Source organism: Phoenix dactylifera, chromosome 6 (genome assembly GCF_009389715.1).
Source record: "Phoenix dactylifera cultivar Barhee BC4 chromosome 6, palm_55x_up_171113_PBpolish2nd_filt_p, whole genome shotgun sequence".
Classification (NCBI taxonomy): Eukaryota; Viridiplantae; Streptophyta; class Magnoliopsida; order Arecales; family Arecaceae; genus Phoenix; species Phoenix dactylifera.
In genome coordinates, this window is record NC_052397.1 from 13,615,127 (window position 1) to 13,635,112 (window position 19,986).

The following is a 19,986-nucleotide window of genomic DNA, read 5'->3' on the forward strand; positions in this document are numbered from 1 at the left end:
CAGCATTTTATTTCTACTTCCACAACAATGATGCTTTATGTGATCAAAATGTCCCTATTACCTGTCATTTGATAAGTAGCCCTGAATCTAAGACCCCGAATACCTCGAAGGGGGGTTTACTTGAACATCTAGCTCCTGCTAGTACCTGAAAAATTTGTTGGATACCTCAGGTGATAGATAGGATGATGGAGAGCTTGTAGATGGATGCTGTGTAGCACGTTCTGATTTGAGTACTAGGAGGCATAGATGGGTAAGTGGTAGCTGTTGGAAAATAAGCCTTGCTTGTGGCCTCTCGAATTTGAGGTCTTTTATTACATTGGGAAATGGTATGGCCTATTTCCTTGCAGTAGTTGTAGATAGGCAGCTTCTTGCATTGTGATGACATATGTTCCATCTTCTTACAATTGTAGCATTGGACACTGCTCCTGTCCCTCCTCAATTTTGTGTAGCCTGCAAGCAAAATAATATCTGGTGAAGGTGGTTATGAAGATTGAAACCCAGGGTTTAAAGATATGAGATCAGAAAATGGCTTTATCTAACATGAGAAGAGTTTCTTGATGCATCTAGCATGCTCAAATTCTGGTTAAAACTTCATCAAAAATTGCACCAGTCAAGCGCAGTTGCAGCATTCATAAACCATCCAAATTGCTTCACCTGAGCAGTTTGGTTCTAGATTGCCATTTCACACCATAAGGATGACATGCTAGCATAAAAATTCTTGAATGGCTTGTTTTTTTTTGTTCATTTGTGAGGACCCGTGCGGGTATATGTTTAGTCCTATATTGGTTATTCATCGAGAAGATTTTAGGTACTTATACAGAACTAAGGATTCCGAAAAAATATCTTCCGGCTAGTTTTTTTCGGTGAGATTCTAAATTGTTACAAATGGTACCAGAGCGAACTCGACCCATAGCCTATGTGAACTAAGGGACACTGTAGCACGAGTTCATGACTGACCACGGGCCGATCGTGGTATTTGTGATTAGATTTGAATGAATTTAAACTTTTTTCCTGACGAAAATGTTAGAGCTTTAATGGAGGGAGTATATGAAGATCCTTGTGGATATTAGAATCTAACATCCATGTAATGGCATTTAAATTTTTGATCGACCATTCTCCAGCCTCGTCCAAATCGCTTGGCTTCACTTTTGAGTCATTCCCCAAAATCTTGTCCCCTATAAGCAAATTTTGAAAATGGAACGCGCACAAACGATAATTTTTGCAACCTAGCTTAACTATGATGGAATACTTTGATTCAGTAAGCAAGATTTCAGCTCAAGTAGTCATTATATGAAGCCAGGAGATGATTCGAGGGTGAATAAAAATCCCATTCAGACCTTCTCATTATACATATGGTCACTTCACAATAACGCCCTTATGAACGTGTACAATGCTAAAATGGTCCAATTTACAATGCTACACCAAAGCAATATAATTTTATGCTCTATGCTTTACATGGAAAACATTGGATAGAATCATAGAATGATGACATCCCAAGCTGCATCTGCTCGGACCGCTATGAAGATGATTGAGGACTCAAAAACTCGTTCGTCCACTCCTTTACTCTACTCAAGAAGACAGGAAGGAGATTGCTGCCAATCGAGTTGGATGCAGTCGAACCGGATTGACCTGGAACAGCACCAGTGTACTGCCTCTCCATCTCTTATCGCACAGCTTCTATCATCAATCTCTGGCCTCCCCGCCTGTTTTCATGGAAGCAGCTCCAGGGAAACAAACCTCGAACCAGAGTTGTAAAGAGCCCAGCTGTGCAGTACTTCTTTGCGTACTCATAAGCACAATTCATGCCGATCGTGCTCTCAAAGAAGTCCTCACCCATTCTTGGTTTTAGGCTTGTAGTAAGCTGGTGAAGGGGAATCATCAGCGATCTCAGATTCACTGTAAATGCAAAATTCAAAGGAATATGTTAGTAGTTGCTCCAAACTGAATTATTATCACGAGGATTCGTGCGAACGTATATTTAGTCCTTTATCGATTCTTCGTCCGAGAAATCTTGGATATTTATATAGAATTAAAAAATTTAAAAAATATCTTTCGGCTAATTTTTTTAAGTGATGCCTTATCCGGCCAATTGCCCGTATGGACTGAGGGACACTACAGTAAGGGCTCATTGAGACTGATCACGGACTGATTATGGTACTTATGAATAGATTTAAATAAATTTGAAGCCTTGGCCTGACAAGGACGTCATGGTTTAATCGAGAGAAGTATGTGAGAACCCGTACGGTCGGTTAAGCAAGAAGAGTATGACTAGTCTTTTTGAGTGAGGTTATGGGCGGTTATTACAGTGTCATTGGCTCTTCTTGTTGAGAAGAGGAAAGCCAATTATGCACCACCCCTTCAAGAATTAAGGTACATATGCTATTATTTGATTTATTTTTTTAAAAAATTGACAATCATAGAAGAATGAAGAAAAATAAAAAAGAAAATGTAAAATGCATGACGCCTTTATTAGAGAAATATATATGTAATTCGATTTTCATACTTACGGGATGACTCCTCGATGATAGGTAGGTTGGGATCAAACTCAAAGCCTCAAAAAAAAAAAAAGATGTTGCTGCATTTTGCATAGAAAAATCATTGTTATGATCACCGAGACTAGTTTTCACAATTGCACGATCCCTACATGATGGAAAGATAGAGTAGAATGGCATGGTATACTGATTCTCTCACTGCCGCCTCTATATTTTACTTCAGACTCCGGCCAATATGGAGTGGATGGCCAATTTATAGCTCAAAACTGGCACTAAATACATTGCATCTAAGACGAGTGAATCCAAAACCAAATCCCAAAATGGTTCAAGATACAGAAAATTTTGGGTACACGAAATCTCAAAATGGATCTGAATATACAATGAGTGAATCCATTACCAAATCTAGTAATTAATGGCATAGTTACATGGCATCTAGCGTGAGCTAATCGAATACCAAATCTCAAAATGGCTCTAGATACATCGCATCTAGCGTGAGCGAATCCAACACCAAATCTAAAATGGTTCTAGATACATGGCTCCTAGGGTGAGTCAATCCAATGCCACATCTGAAAATGGTTCTAGATACGCGGAATCCAGAGCAAGTGAATATATGGTCAAATGTCAAAATTTTTCCGGATATACAATATCTAGGGACTTAATACCAAATCTTAAAATGGTTTTAGGTGTAGATATCTAGGGTAAGTGAACCCAATACCAAATCTCAAAATAGCTCCCAATAGATGACAACGAGGGAGAGTGAATCCAATGCTAGATCTCAAAATGGTTCTAAATATAGAGAAAATCTAGGATAAGCATATCTCATACCAAATCTCGAAATGGTTCTAGAGACAGAAAAAGAAATACTTTGGTGAAACCATTATGCACAAACGAAAAGTTTATCAAGTTCATACTTGCTGATTTTGCAACTCATCAATGAACTAACCTCCTTGTTTGGTTGCAAATTCCATGAGTTACGTCAATCCCTTCCTGCCCCATGGCAAGAGAATTATTTTTCTGTGCATATTATGGGAGCCTCCAATGCCAAATTTCGAACTGGTTCGAGCTTATAGGGTGAGTGAAACCAATACCAGATCATTCCCCCTAAAACCTTGCCATAATTTCTTTGTTTATGTTGGTTTTTAGATCCACAAATATATGTGCATGAAGGCACCTTTGCATCAATATCCCCATCAAGATGGGAGAGGAGCTTGTTCAGAGAAAATTTAAACGAGTTGCTCATGTAACAATTAATAAGACAACGTTTCGACAAGAATTGAATGGATCTAATACATTACATTTTCAAACTCATAAACCTTTTTTTTATCTCATTGTCAATAAGTTAGGTTAGAGGATCAATGGATAAGAGTTAATTGGACTTGGTTTATTAGTCTCATCGAACCATTTTAAAGTAGGCCATGTAAATTCTAATGGCCGAAAATTTTTCTTACTTATCTGAAGGCTAAGATTAACTCTATAAACAATTAAAAACAAAGTTTCTGTCTCAATACGTTTGGTGGCAGTATAGTAGGTATACTCAGTATTGTGCGGTACGTATCAGTACAGTGAATCTTGTTTGAAAGGCGATCAAATCCAATAGCAGCACCTTCATGTATATCAAATCTAATGGGTAAGATTGATTAGGATCTCGTAAGCCTATAAGAAGACTATAAATCTAAGAATTTAGTCACTGCATGCAAGTAGTTGTAGTTCCATAAAATCTCTTCCTTGCAATTACCTAGGCACGCAAGCTCCTAGGTAGGGTATATACCTTGGCCTAGAGAGATTGGACCTATAGGCAAGCAATCTCTTTCGAGCACGAGTATGGTGTCTTGGTGGTAATCACAAGTTCCTTAGGCAGTGGCAACTTTGATCAACATACTATGTCGACAATAATCCTCCATTGGTGATTAGAGAGTAGTGCAACCGGATCTATGGCTGTCATTTTTGCTCTGTTCCAATTATCCTTGCCAGTTCTTGTTGACCATGGAAATTAATCTGCAGCGTTTGGTGCATGCCTTGTGCCATAAATTTGAACTTCTTGCAGTTGATAATCTTCGGCAAAAGCCCATGCCATCTAGTTGACAGTGCATGGAGTGAAAACTAAAAGCAGAACAGAGAAAAGGGGGGCAGAGGAAAGATAGTTTTTCTGTTGATTTGAAGCTCAAATAGAGTGAAAAATAAAAGCAGAACAGAGAAAAGGGGGCAGAGGAAGATGGTTTTTCTGTTGATTTGAAGCTCAACCACAGATAGAAGCTTGTTTTCAACTTTGTTGGGGAAGGTAAGCATTGGCTATGCACTACTCTTGTTATGATTGATTTGTTGTTCGCACCCTTTGCACAAGCCAACTGAAATTATCAGGATGGATGACCATTTTCAAAGAAGAATTTGTCTATCAAACCTTGTACATGAAAAGGTTGAGCATCCACCTAGTCGGCAAGATTGAGCTACTCCATCGTTGATCTTTAGATTTAGTTAATGATCCATCTAAGTTTACCATGGGAACAGACTCATTGCAAGCTTGTCTAAAAGTACTCTGACCAAAACCCCTGAAGCAGGGGGACCATTCACCCTCATGAAATATCTAACCTGAAGAAAAAGATGACTAGAGTCCCAGTCGATGGATCAAACCATCATGGAGAAAAGGGTGAGATGCAGGAGTGCATGGGTTTTCCCAGGAGTAAATTCGGATTTAGCTACTACTGCATTCAAGGACGCATGGAGGATGTAGTGAGAAGAAGCTTCTGAAACTTGCACCAGCCCTGAATGCATCTTCGTAAGACGAGAGGAAGGTGGTAGGGTATGTGAGTGTTTAAAGCTGTGCGGAGTTTCCTACTATTGGTACTTTGTTGTTTCATTCTCGCAATGAATCAATGGCCATGATTCCATCAACCAATAAGCAAATGCCTAAGAGTATATTATAATCGGATCAAGAATTCACAAAATCTAATTTTCTATGATTTTTAAGTTAAATTTTCTGATTGGAATGGAAAGATTATATCTCCAAATAAGATTATATATCCAAATTCAGAATATATGTTGAAACAGTTGACTAAGTTTAAATGATCGACCTGCCAAGAAACATAGTATGCGCTTATCTTCCATAGTTCCGCGAATATGTTGATACAACATGGTTCAATTTTCGGAGGCTTCTGATGGTTAGTGCCAGGCTTGACTGTTGGGACAAAACTTCGGGCCTGTTTAAGGTTCAATTTGGTTTGCAGGGAAACACTGACAAACAGGAACCCCACTTACAACACTAACTCATAGTTTCTAATTACTGTTTCAAGACTAGCGAGAGCTTAAATATTTTTTCGAAAAGCAATGGAAAGAAAGAGAATCGTAAGGATATGAAAGAGTGCAATTCAGCATAATATAAACTTATCAATCTTAGCATCATCTTTGAGTGTTCATTGATGCTGTTGTAGGTAACATCATAAATATAGCTCCACCTGCCTTCCGGCTTTCTATACTTTTCTACAATAGCTTCCCTCTCCAGGGGTAGTAGATCGTGTAATGTTCAACATCCAAAATCATAAGGGACTAGTCCTTGCAGCTCCGGCCCATTAAGTCTGCTGTTGTTTTCAAAACTGAAATGCCAAAAGGAAAGAGAGAGGCAAACATTCAGATATTGCTAAGACTATGATTTAGTAATAAGAACTTTGATGCCTCCATATAGCAAGAAGAGTAAAGAGTTAGCATATTAAGGTAATAAAATTATATCATTCATTTACGGTCATCCAAGCTACTGAACTTTCTGATAGCCTAGATAGCGAATGTATATTCTGCAGTCTCATATAAACAAGAAATTGTACATGTTTACAGGAAAATTGAATAAAATTCACAGCACTACAGTGTAAATGTTTATGTACACAAATTCGTGATCCACATTACAAGTTCATATGCACAACTTGAGATGCTTCCATTACATCACATTGGAATGGAAGCTTTCCACAGAGTGACAGTCTTTAGTATATAATGGTTTCTCTTTGTTAAAGATAGAAGTTGGTGAATTATCTCTAGGCAGGCTCACATGACATCATGACCATACATCATGCAGGCGATACACCAACACTTGCATGAGATGTTCAAGCCCCGCATTGTTGTAAATGTCAGGTTGGCATTCGTTGGTTCACAAACCATGGATGCAAAAGAGATGGCCTTGCACTCTTACAAGCAAGAAACCACATATGCTTGCTCTTAAACAAGGTGAGAGGCAGGATAGTTGATTCAACATGTTAACATCAACCAAATTTTAGCCATCAAACAAATGGACGACTTCTTTGCACCAAGATTTGACCACAGGTATTAACAACAATACAACAACATTATCCTGAAAATACATGCATCAATTATAACCTAAAGATGATCTTGCAACTCAGATCTAAATAAAATGGTTTCATGAGACATTTGTAATAATTTTTCAGCAACTGATGCCCCTTCAACAATAACTGAGCAATGAAATCTCACATGAAACCACCTAAGGACCATAGCTTCTGATCTATAAGGTGATTTGGAGTCGTTGGAGATGCTGTTCATGTGCTAGATGAAAAACAGTTGATTAGCCTTTTTAACAAGCTTCATCCCCCCTCATAACTTTGAGGATCAAGGCATTATTGTCAAAAAATAACATTCTACCCTCTTTTGCATTGGCACATGGTTCCCAGAACTTTGATAAAAGATGTGCTTGTCATGAACACTATAAGGTCAATTGGTGAGCAGAGAGACCTACCATATTCACCATGCAGTCTAAGACATGCAGTTATGTAGCGACCTCCCAAGGTTCTGGAAAAGGGGGTGAAAGGCAAAGATTTGATCCATTGTAAAAGCCAACTTCGGAAATTGCCTATTACAAACTTCATGTTTTCAAAGAGTTCACTTTCTTTCAAGTGATCATGATGCTTTATAGGGTGACTGATTAATGATCAAGATTGCAGTGAATGAAAATTCAGAATAAAGAAGATCTTAGGATGTTAATCAATTTTCTTCTGCTTTGTTATTAAGTTTCTTTGCATGTATTCACCATTTCAAACCTATATGTTTATTAACTGGTAAAAATTAGTTAGTGCATTTAAGTTTTGAAGCATACCTATGGGATAAAGAAATGTGCAGCTTCGATTATATTCTTATCTTGGTGCTCTAACCCCATAGATTCAGCTTCCTATTGGCTCACTGAATAAAGTCTTGAAGCTTACCTTGAAGATTTGACTGAGCTCTTGACTGTTAATCATGAAGTGTTCAACTAATGATGGTATCCAAAAGTTATCTAAGATAAATATCCATACCTTTTATGCATCATAAGTTCTCATTAAATATGCTATCTTTGTTATTTGAAATGCCTTCTTTAATACACACCAATTACTATCGCCGGCTAGATTCAAGGGCTACCTCTTGCTATTTTCTTCTTAAGTTATCCCCTTTGTAACTAGTTATTCTCCAAATTACTCTTCTCCATAGGACAAGTTTATTTCCTGACATGAAAAATCTTGATGGAAGAAATTTTTGCTCACATGAAAACAGGAATTTCTTCCTGTTAGTCAGTCTCCTCTCCAGTCCGTAACCAAAAATAAAACAAATAAGATATCATAGTTTCATGGATGTAACTACGTCTATGCATCCACATCAGAACCTGCAGCTCGACCAGATTATATATTACTTCCATGATCTCCAAGAACCTGCTCCAATTCTTTACCGGACCAACTTACATCATTCAAATATAACTCCAACTCCACAAGTCATACTGATGGTTCACCCTGATTTAGCTACAGGAGTCCTGCCATTTGATTTTTCGCTCACCTGAGCTCAAGCAATTGAGTTTGCTGAGACACGCAGAGAAAACTAATGATCATATCTTCTCACCACAGTTAGATTTTATCTAGCCCTGGGGGTCCTAGAGTCTAATTAGATGCATCCGCAAATAAGACTTCATATGCATGAACACTTAATAGACATTAGACGCATGGGAGAATAGAGGACCACCATATATACATATATGGTGACTTTACCAACTCAGCCAGTTGGTATCCTATACTCTTAATATGCCCTTGATCACTCTACATTCTGCTTTCATCATATTCAAGAAAGATCAATAATACAAACATCTAAAGTCAAAGTATTTTGTGGGTGATTTGAAAAGTCTAAATTAGAAGTTAAATAGTTCTATATCATATTAAAGATGGGTTTTTCCATCATTACCTTTGGAAGGGGAAATTGGTGAACGGGCCATCGACCGGAATGGTTCCACAAAGATCATTGTTGGAAACATCACTGCAGATATCAAAAGCACCAATTCAACACTGAATCATAAAGTCATGCAAAGAAGCTACAAAAATGGTTTCCTAGTTAGTTCTTCTTACAAGACTTTTAGGTTCGAGAGAGTGGCAAGCTCTCTTGGGATGGATCCCGAAAGCTTGTTGTTGTTCAGACGCCTGTATCAACCATTTCCACAAAAATTAAAGGTGAAACTTTCAGACCAAATCTTCAATTATAACATTAGAAAAAAAAATTAAAAAAAACTTTTCTATGACCACCAGGAAATTGTCAATCTTACAGGAATCGGAGCGCTTTCAACTTGGCCAAAGACTTGGGGATTTCTCCCTGCAATCGGTTTCCGTACATATCCATGCTGATGAGGCTCTTCAAATTGCCCAATTCTTCAGGGATCTTCCCCTCGAAGTTGTTCCTGTAAAGCTCCCTGTATTCACCGAGCCAAATCCAACACCAACCATCAACAAAAATCCCATCTTCGAACCAAAAACATGCATCCAAGGAAGCAAAGATTAAGACGTAGAAGTGCTCACAGATACTGAAGGTGCTGGAGGCGGCCGAGCTCGGGACCCAGAGGACCAGAGATGTTGGAATTGCCCAAATCCCTGAAAACCAAAAGAAAAAAGGCGTCGTTTTTAGGTAAACAACGAAGGAATTACTTGGAGGCAAGAGGAAGGGGGGAAGTAAGGGGCGGACAGGCGGATGACGCGGTTGCGATCGTCGCAGGTGACATGGAACCAAGTGCAAGGGTTGACGAGGGTGGGGTCCCAGCTCTGGAGCACGTTGGTCGGGTCGGAGAGCCTCGCCCTCAGCGCATGCAGCGCCTCCCCTGTTTGTCATTAACTAATCAGTACTAGGAGAAGATCAAAGATCAAACAGAGTCAAGTTTCTCGCTTCCTGGTCGGAAGAAAGGCAGGGTGGTAGAATCCATTAAATTAGAAAGAGAAAGAGATGAGAGGAGAAGTGGAGTACCTTCGGAGTTGGTGGAGATGGCAGGATACACAGCAAGGAGAAGAAGGAAGGAGACGAAGCGGAGCCGGGACGCCATGAGAGAGAGAGAGAGAGAGAGAGAGATGTGGATGCTTTTGAAATGGGGGAAATGGAAGTGGGGGAAGGAAGGGAGGGATGGGGAAGGTGGAAGGCACTACCAGCAGTCAACGCGAGACATCATGGAAGTCAGCAGTCAAAGGACGGAAACATAAAGAGAGAGAGAGAGAGAGCGCAAGTGGCACGCCATGCGCGTGGGCGTGGGGCTTGGCTTTGCGCGTTGGTGGGCCCCGCGGGGCAGGATTTCAAAACAAAAGTGGAAGGAGAGAGAAGGGGAGGAGTTGGTAGGTCTTCCCGACCCTCGAGTCTCGTCGTGGGGCGAATAGTCGGCAAGTCCGTCGCCGTCGTCGCATGCATGCGTCATGCTGTGTTTCGTATCACGGAAGCGGGCAGGCTGGTGGGCAGCCCGTAACTCTGAAACCCAAATGCTAGGGCCGCACGTGACAGAAAAACCGGAGGTGGTGCAAAATTAGGCGTTAGGAGGGAGCGTGTCTTCTCATTCGACGGTGGAGATCATTTGTTGAGCTTTGAACGAGCAATAGGTTCACTCCCTATCCTTCAATCAAGCCATGGAGATCATTAACTTTTTAGAGTTTTAATTAAGAGTGGCAGTACGATCGCACAAAATACGATCCGGACCGATACATGATGGGAAAAAAAAATATCTATCAATCCAAATCCGATGATCAAAAATTTAAATTCAAATTTAGCTATTTTATTAAATAGATAATCTAATCTAAGCTATAATAAATTAAAATAGCTAATTTTAATCCCCTCAGAAGTAGGTTGATATCTGAATTGATTTAAATTAGCTAGAGCACTTTGGTTCTTCTTCTCAAATAAATAAATAAATAAAACAAAAGAAAAGAAAAGTAAGGAAAAGAAAAGAAAGAAGAAGAAGTATTTTGGAGTCATTATCTAAGCTATCCGGCGATCAAAAATTTAAATTTAAATTTGACTATTTTATTAAATAAATAATTTAATCTAAGCTATAATAAATTGAAAAAAATTATGCAAATCAAACAGTTAAGCATTGCCACTACTAATTTTAATCCCTTCAGAAGGAGGTTGATATCTGGCTTGATTTAAATTAGCTAGAGCTCTTTGGTTCTTCTTCTCAATAAAAAAAAGTTTAAATAAATAGATAAATAAAATAAAATAAAAAGAAAAAAAAAAGAAACAAGAAAAAGAAGTACGCGGAGTCATTATCCATTATATTTATAACTAGACATATACCGGCAAAAGAGCATCTTTCAGCGGAAATGTTACTACTAAGCTTGGTTTATATACCACCTTTCACTCCAGTCCAATAAAAGCAGATGGAGCTCCGCATCTACCCCTGCTAATTATTTCGCAAGAAATCTATAAACAGTAATGAGACGAGGACTTTTCACGTCCTTTGGTTCGATGTGCGAAGTTTAGAGTTAATGTTCATTCAGGTTGGAGGCAATTAGATTCACATGCGAGAGTAGAGTTGGGCACTGGGCCGGGCCGCCCACGGCCCGGCACGAAGCGGGCCGTGCCAGGCACGGCCCGCTAGCTACAGTGCCGGGCCGTGCCTGGCACGGCCCATTTGAGAGGGCCGTGCTGGGTCACAGGGTACTGGCCCGCGGGCCAAGCCCGGCACGGCCCGCTCTAGGCCCGCGGGCCAAGCACGGCACGGCCCAACTATCATACCGGAATAACGCCTCAAACCCTCACCCATCTCCTCTTCCCCCAGTCTATCATACCGGAATCCATGAGGAACCCTCCGTCCTCCCGAATCTACGGTCAGGGTTATTAGTGTTTCCGAACCCGATGGAGAAGCAGGCCTCCGGCCGGCACCCGCCAGCGGGGGCGCCGCCGCCGCTGCAGCTCTCCCCACAGGACTGGGAGACCCTCATCGACGACTTCCAGTCCGGCGTCCATGGCCGCTTCGCACGGTGGCTCTCCCTCCCCCTCCTCGATCTCGCCCTCCACGCCCTCCTCCGCCGCGACTTCCCCTCCGCCCTCAAGCCCCACCTCCTCATCTTCCTCGAGGACTCGTTCCCCCCCCTCCCCCTCCCGTCCCCCGCCGCGGCCCTCCCCCACTCCTTGACGCCCTCCGCGCCCTCCTCCAATCCCCATCCCCCGACGCCGCCGCCGTCCTCGACCAGGCCATCCTCTCCGCCACCGCCGTCGCCGTCGCCGCCCTCCCCTCTCCCCTCCCCCCCTCCGCCGCCTCCCACCTCGAGTCCCTCACCGAGGTCCTCCTCGCCGTCGCCAACCGCCCCAACCACGGCCCCGACCGCCTCTCCCGCGCCCTCGCCTGCGAGTCCCTCCGCGAGCTCGAGCGTGCCAATCCCCTCCTCCTCTCCGACGTCGCCGGACACCTCTGGGTGCTCGCCCAGGCCGAGCGCACCCACGCCGCCCAGAGCTATCTCCTCCTCCTCGCTGCCGTCGTCCGGAACATCGCCCTTCACGGTCTCCTCTCCTCCCCCTCTTCCGTCCTTTCCACCTCCACCCCCCTCGTCCCCTTCTCCGCCCCCCAATCCCTCTTCTCCCCTCCCGACCCCAATCGCGAGCCTGTGTGGTTTGGAGCCGTTGCGGGCCGTGCCTGGCACGGCCCGTTTGCGCCCGTTACGGGCCGTGCCTGGCACGGCCCATGGCGTGCCGTGCCCGGCCCGGCCCGCCAATAGACGGGCCTGGGGCCGGGCCGGGCTGGCGTTCCGTGCTGGACGGGCCGTGCCTGGCACGGCCCGCTTCATAAGCGGGCCGGGCCAGGCACGGCCCGTTTAATCCTCGAGCCCGGTGGGCCTGGGCCGGGCCGGCCCGGCACGGCCCGTTGCCCAACTCTATGCGAGAGGACCAGAATGGAGGGCCCACCTTACCTGACCCACGCTCTCCTGCAGCATGCTGTTGCTTTGGTACCGACCGGCTTGTCCTACGACCAAGAGGAACAGCTCTCATTTTACGGGTAACAGCAAAAGCGCAGAAAAGAGCCACAACTGGGAAAAGAAATGGCTAAATTCCAAGCAGATTAGGAGGCTGAGTTCCACTGCCAGCAGTAAGTATGAATTCAGTAACCCAAACTGTGAAAGTTACCAATTCATTTACTTTCTAATCCTTAGCAACCAGCATTGGTAAATTCATCATATATCAACTGCAGTCAATTAATTCAGTATCCCAAACTCTGAAGATTACCAATTCATTTACTTTCTAACCCTGAGCAACCTGAATTGGTGGATTCATCATATATCAACTGCAGTCAAATAATTGCTTGGAAAACACAAACGAAATAAAGGTAAAGATATTGTAAATCATAATACAGTGAAAAGAATTACTGAGCTCTCTCAGAAGCACTAAACCTTTGTTGAGTTCAGATTCCGTATCGGATCTCTACCTGATGGCATGAAGGCCAGCACTTTGGTAGCTTACCATAAGAAGTATACTCAGATTCACGGCACTTTGGCAAGCACAAGACCTCATCTTTAAGTCATGGAAGAATGGGGAAGTGTATGCTTTTCTAAAGATTTCACTGCAACTGAACAATCAAACCTTGAAAGAAATGAAATAGATGTACATGCCAAAATGTTTTTTTTTTATAGTTATTCCTTTATCTGGATTTCATGTTAATCACATTTGGACCAAAAACATCTTAAGGTTCATCTGTCTTCTATTGTTCTTGTATGTTGCTCCATATCAAATAGGTCTGTAGCCAAATAAAGAGCTATCTTCCCGCCAAGCTTTGGTCCACATAGAAACATCAGTGTCCAATCTAAAAGGAAATCCACATAAGAATTTACTCTTAGTGCACTGTCCCGCAGAAATTAGTGTTCATCATAAACAAATAAACGGAAAGAACCAATGCATACCCATGCAACTGAAATTAGAGACAATGAGTTAGAAATCCTTATTTCATCATCCCTGTTCTGTTAGCAATCAATCATCTGGGAAATGTAGAAATCTAACCGCATAGCTTGGAATAGAAACCTCATTATAATCTTGCAGAAATTAAAATTAGTATACTTTATACAACATATTCAGTTTCTTATTTGAGATTATCATCTCTCCATCCTTTTGTATAATGGTATGGGAGAACCATAAATCACATGTTAGCGCAATATCATTCTTAAGTGCATCCTAATCTCTCCACATATTCCTAAAAGTCCAACAAGCCAGAAATTTTAAGAGGATTTCAATCTAAGTTCCCCATACGACTCGAATTCAAGCAAAACCCCTGGGTAGGGTCTTAATGACTAGATTAATTATGAAATTAGGGGAATTAAATAGATAAGTATACTTACTAAATAAATGTCCTCTTTGACATGATAGGTGATCAAAGAGCCAATAAGCAAGTTTAAAGGGATTTCTGAAAAAATTAAAGTATAAGTAATCTGCCCTAATCTTATTGTTTTATAGATCATGAAAATGTTTTGTTTATAGAAATTATAAAGTATTATTTATGCATTCTAAATTATGCACTACATGAATTGTGATGTTATGATTACATTAAAAATAGTATTTGTGGCATGAACATAAGATTAGTTGTTTAAGATGCTATTAATGAGTTTTCACTCTACTTATGAGTATAATTTGTGAAAAGTACTACTTATAGTCTCTCAGATCCTATGGATGGCCCCGCCAGTGGGTAAGAATAACTTAGCATATGGGCCCCCGCCAGTGGGTAAGAATAACTAGGCATAACAATCTTTGCCATGGGAGTTAAGTACGGCCGTAGCTAAAAATCTGAGAGTGTAGATTTTAAACCTGAATTACCGGCATAAAGTTTTACGATGCATTCTCATGAAAAGATATGTTGGCACATACACTGATTTACCAGCTAAGTATGGATATTTTATTATGAAAAATTGTTATTTGATGCACATGTTAGCTTCTCAAATCCTACTTAAAAATGTTTAGTATTATATTTGATCCGGTAAGATTATGCATAATTACTTACTGAGCCGTGTAGCTCATACCAGTTTATTTATATTTTTTCTTTCAGACCACCGCCAGGGTTAGCAGCAAGAGACTTTTTGCATCAGGGTTTTCTTTTGGGTAAAACATACATTTTGTGTACATAAACTGTTTTAGAAGCCCTATACTTTGTACTACCCAGTAAGTTATATTGAAAATATTGTATATAAAAGTTGACCAGTTTGACTATCCTGTTATGTGGTTATGAGGCTTCGTGCTATTGTGGGCGGCAGTCTGCAATAGCACGGCCATGTCATGGATCCAGGTCGTGACAATTAACATGTACAAACTCAGCAAGAAGGCAATTTCATTAAAGAATGCTGGAAAATATAAATACAGTGGTCACTTTTTTAAGTCATCTCAGTTTTGATTAATCAATATATGGTTAGATTGATCAATAATCTATCAATATTATAGGTGCTTGTCTGCTCTAGTGTCTAGTAACAGTTTTAATATGAATATTATAGCTATATTAACATGTATATATAAACTATGCACCATATTCCACTCCTCTCCCCCTCTCTCCAAAGAGAAAAGAAAAGCCATAAATGGAGACATATACGAACAACATAAAAAGAAAGAATCTAAATAGGGCTTCAAGGTTCAACTCATGGTACATAAATTTTACCACACTCACAAACAAGACTCATTGTTGATTCACCTTTTATTAACCAAATGGTATGATTAGATTTTAGTGTTTTACTGAGAGGATCAATCACTCTTAAAAACAAATATATCACAGAGTATGAAATAATGCTGATTGTATTCTATGCAATAAAGAACAATAAACAGCATAGGCAACAGAAGATTATGACACTTGATATCCTACAAATATGGTTTGTGATTAAGAGAGTGACTACAGGGACTAACAATTTCAAAAAGTTTGATCAACTAAAGCATCAGGCAGAATAAGCTCAATTTCCAAAACTTAAACCTCTAAATCTCAACAGTTCCGAACTAAGAATATCAAGCAGGAAACAAGCATTGATACCACCGAGCAGTTGCATGGATGGTATCACCCCTTGCCACTTGAGCAGGGGACGAGGGTTCAATTACAGTTAGAGCCAACCCTCAAGAGGTGGGGTGGGTATAGGGTAGCAGGTGGGGATTAGCCCCTCCTAAACTCAGAAGAAGAAAAAGAAAAAGAAAATACATTGCAACAGGTGGTTGCTCTCCATCTACAGCAGGCATCAATGCATCAACTTATGGTGACTATATTATTATGTGGACAAGGATAACCTTAGAATCATTTAACAGGTTAAAGAATGATTTTTTGTGTTAAAGAATATAAAATGCATGGTTGCCTTGCTACTCTGCTTCATCTTGAAATCAAGTATCAGATGAATCCACCAAGGTTATTTAAAATTGTGATATAGATACAGCAGGAAAAACCAAAGCAGCAAAAGGGTCTACACATAGAAACCATGTCCACTGTCATATAATATAAAGCACAGCGACACAAGACAAATTGTATGGTCTTGACAGATAGAGTGTTCAACATATTTCATCCAGTTAGAGGGCTTATCCAGGCAAATCCCTATAAAATTTAATTTGATTCAAGGATATGCTTCCATTCTATTTTACCTCTATTTTCTGAGGTGGGGGAAACAGTGGTACAGATCTGACTTTGGATGTTTTGCTTCAGCATGCTCTCTGCACTTAACTTCCGATGTGGTACACATGAATGCCTGCATACACACCTTGCACTGCATTCAACAGGCATTCAGGTCAACATAAAATACAGGGAAACCATTATAAATATTACCAAAGAAAAGAGGATAAAAGTAACAAGAACAAAGTTGTTGACTTTTAAAACAGCATTCATTGTTTATGCATTAAAACACTCGAAACCTATCACCACCTAGCATGTTAATCATGAAGAGCAAGAAAATGCTCCATAATCCCCACTCATACCACTCATAGTCGAAAACCCCATCTTAGAGTGCGTAAATTGATTAGCAGAGATACTCGTAGCCAAGGTTCGCCATCTCAATACCGAACCCCGTACTAGTACTACACTAGCATAGTGTCAGTATGGTACGGTATAAAATTTTTTTGGTATACCGAATGTCAGTATGCCACCTGTACCGGGTATCAGTACCGAACCGATATGGTATAGTATACCCTGTACTACCTGATTCGGGCCGGTATGGTGTACCTTGCTCACAACTATCTAAAAAAGGCTATTAACCAGTTATGGTCCTTGCAATGCAGCATTCTAAGAGGGACTGACCGGGCTACAAACCTAACCTTTAGCCTCTTTTTTGCACAAGTGGCTTCCCTGGGACTCAAACTGGCACCATTGACCTTGGAAGACGAATAGCTATCTCACCAATGAAATCTCAATTCAGATGTTCACTCAACATATGGTTGGATAAGTTGGCGAAACTAACACTCAAGAATTACAAGATCAGAAACATGAAAGCAATCAGTAACTCAATCTTAAAAAGATAACCTACCCAAATGGGCTAAAACACACAATAGCTCAAAAGAAAAGGTAATGATGATTGCGCTGCAGGTACGTCAAACATCCTCTAGTTATTTTGCATGAGTACAAGAATATATTCCCATCTCGTCACAATAAATTCCAATCATAAAGCATAATAATGGTTTGATTTATTATACATTGCTCCAAAACCAAGGGAGTCCCTTACCATCTACAAAGACTTTGAGACAAGAAGCTCCTACTCTTCTGCTCAATCTGTTACCTAACCAGTTGGCCTAATAGCCTAAGATTTTAGATAACAATGTATCTTAGGCTCAAATACTCCTCCCGTGAAGCCTAGACCATGCACATGGAGGGATAAATGAGACGACATCAAATGAGTTGGGATAAGAACTGTATTAATTAAATAATCAATTAAGTTGGAGGAAATATGAACCGGAGACCTTACCATGCTAATTAACTGCATGAGACCAAGAGCTTAAGTTTTTAGGGAACCGTTCATCAATGTAGATCAGGCATAACAAATCAAAAGATGAGTAAGATTCAGATTTCACAGAGGGGGAAAAACAGGTAAAAACAACCTTCCAATGCATGATAGTTTCCATTTCCGGTCTATCCTTGGTTGACATCAGAAAGAATAAAAATTAACACCTAATTTTTGGAAAGATTGCGTGCAATTTCATAACATATATCTCTCTCATGCTCTATCCAAGAATTTGTCTTCCGATAGAGGCCAAGCGATGAGAATTCCTAAAATTCCCAAGCCTAAAACCCTTAATATAAATTTCTGTAAAGGAAATTGAAGAAGGATTAGAAAGAAAGAAAGGCAAAACGATTAGAACCTGGATGGTCATGGCTTTCTTGTTGGATTCCAGCTGGCTCCCTGCACAACAAATATGGAAATAAATTAACGGATCAAAGAATGAAAGAAAAAGCCGTTCAGGATTTCAACGAGATCTAGACCGAGACTAGGAGAATGACACAGAGAGAGAAGGAGCATTTTGGAAACTAACCCTTGGAGGCCTTATTCTTGTCCATGTTCTTCTCCCGCGCCATCTTGGACTTCTGAGCGTTGCCTCCGCCCATCGTCGATCGATAGATCGATCGATCTCTCCCTTGCGCGTTCGGCTTTCTTGTCGTAAGAGAAGAAAACGAGGAAAAGAAAGCTCCAAGAACACAAGGCTAACGCCGCGGAGGAGGAGGCCGGTCTCGACGAGTCGAAGGAGGGAAAAGTAAAAGAAAAGAAAAAAACGTAATAATTTAAACGAAAAGTTATATTTGCACCTTCTCGATCTCATCCGCTTACACATAGCCCCCTTTTTCTTTAAAAAGATTTAATTAAGCATGTTAGGATGCATTGGCATCCTATTTATTTTTTAAAAAATATATAAAAGTGGAAATTTTATTTCTTTTTTTTTATTTATGATAATAAAATTTTTATTTGGTTTATATTTTTTTTACAATGCTGGTCATCGATTGTGCTAATGGTGAGAAATGAAAAGCAGGGATGAGATAGGCAATATGGTTAAAAACAAAGAAGAGAGAGAAAATAAGAATATTAATTCGGCAATAGGTCAGAGAAATGAGACCGAAGGATTGGATGGAAGAAAAAAAAATAGGTTGAGAGTAGAAGAGTGAAAATTTATTTTTAAAAAATAGTAGTAAAATTTTTTTATTTCTCTTATATGCGAAGGTATAATTTTTTTTTGCTAATTTGAATCTTCTATTTTATTTTAAATAATTAGTTGGCAGTGCAATAATTATATTATAATAAATATAAAATATAAAAATAGATAATATTTAATGGAAGAAAGGGGACGATTGAAATGCAACAATGGTTACTACTGCGGTATGCGGAAACCGCAGGGAACCACGCCGAAGGGTGGGGACGGAGAATTAGAGTACTTTAGCAAGGCACAGTTGAATTCCGTGTTACATTTTTAAAAAAAATATAAAAAAAAAAGGACCAACAGGCCCCCTTTTTGTGTCTGCAATGTTGTACTTCCATCTAAGTCCATTAGTCGACCAGCAATGCAAGCCAGTGCTTGGCTGACTCAAGCCCATATTGAAAAAAATTTCTTCCAAAATTACTCTTATTCGTAGGAGAGCTTAGGATGGCAAGTTGTTTAGCAGACACAAATAAGATCACTATGATCTTCCCCAATTAAATTGATGGAATCATCTCCATTCATGATGCCATACACCAGAAATAAAGAAAAATGATGACTATAAGGGGGCTTTTAGTATAGGGTGATAACTCCAAAATCAAGAATGACGTAGGTGAAGGTCACTGTATTTGGTTGCATCAAGATAATTCTTTTATTTTTTTATTTTCAAAAAAATTAAATAGGCTCTTTCTCTACACAAAAGCAGGTCATCCAGTCCTCTTCACCAGGTTTTGGAGCGGCAGGCAGCAGCCACAGTGGACGGTTGCAGCAGGCAGCAATGATAAATGAGTACGGTAGCGGCAAGAGAAGCCTCCCTCCTACTAACATCCGTTTCCCTTTGGCCAGCCGAAAGGAATGCAATGATATAGTTTCTGTCACTATAACAACCACATAAAGTTCCATGCTCCTGAATTGAAGTATAACAAATCCTGAGCCTGTTTGCATGGAGGGATAATTTATCCATGAATAATATCCAAAAATGGTTGAAGGCAAGAAGAAAAGTAGCAAGACTAGTCAGCCTGTGAAAAATGGGATACTAAGTTCCTCCCTGGTGGTGATTTACCCTATCTTTATTCTTTCTTTGGGATTGGATTTTCAGAAAGGATTAAACTCCTCCCTTGATAGCTTATCC

At 40.4% G+C, this 19,986-nt stretch overlaps 2 protein-coding genes across 4 annotated transcripts; both read right to left on the reverse strand.

The window, feature by feature from the left end:
• Positions 1–5,832: 5,832 nt before the first annotated feature.
• LOC103705272 (leucine-rich repeat protein 2-like) lies at positions 5,833–11,686 on the reverse strand. Its single transcript, XM_039127758.1, has 8 exons — positions 11,534–11,686; positions 9,729–9,900; positions 9,453–9,585; positions 9,290–9,361; positions 9,040–9,183; positions 8,846–8,917; positions 8,685–8,756; positions 5,833–6,079 (listed from the first exon to the last, which is right to left on the reverse strand). The coding sequence occupies exons 1-8, from the start codon at positions 11,684–11,686 to the stop codon at positions 6,010–6,012; spliced, it is 888 nt and encodes a 295-aa protein (XP_038983686.1). The 3' UTR covers positions 5,833–6,009.
• A 921-nt stretch (positions 11,687–12,607) lies between these two features.
• Positions 12,608–19,952, reverse strand: LOC120111080 (uncharacterized protein At2g23090-like). Of its 3 annotated transcripts, none has more exons than XM_039127470.1 (5): positions 19,580–19,952; positions 18,201–18,395; positions 18,030–18,070; positions 16,326–16,447; positions 12,608–12,705 (listed from the first exon to the last, which is right to left on the reverse strand). In XM_039127470.1, the coding sequence occupies exons 2-4, from the start codon at positions 18,271–18,273 to the stop codon at positions 16,328–16,330; spliced, it is 234 nt and encodes a 77-aa protein (XP_038983398.1). In that variant the 5' UTR covers positions 18,274–18,395; positions 19,580–19,952; the 3' UTR covers positions 12,608–12,705; positions 16,326–16,327. The 3 variants fall into 3 exon arrangements, with proteins under 3 accessions (XP_038983398.1, XP_038983397.1, XP_038983399.1); XM_039127469.1 differs by lacking the exon at positions 12,608–12,705 and adding an exon at positions 12,715–13,539; XM_039127471.1 differs by lacking the exons at positions 12,608–12,705; positions 19,580–19,952 and adding an exon at positions 12,715–13,539 and having other exon boundaries at positions 18,201–18,757.
• Between the last annotated feature and the right edge of the window lie 34 nt (positions 19,953–19,986).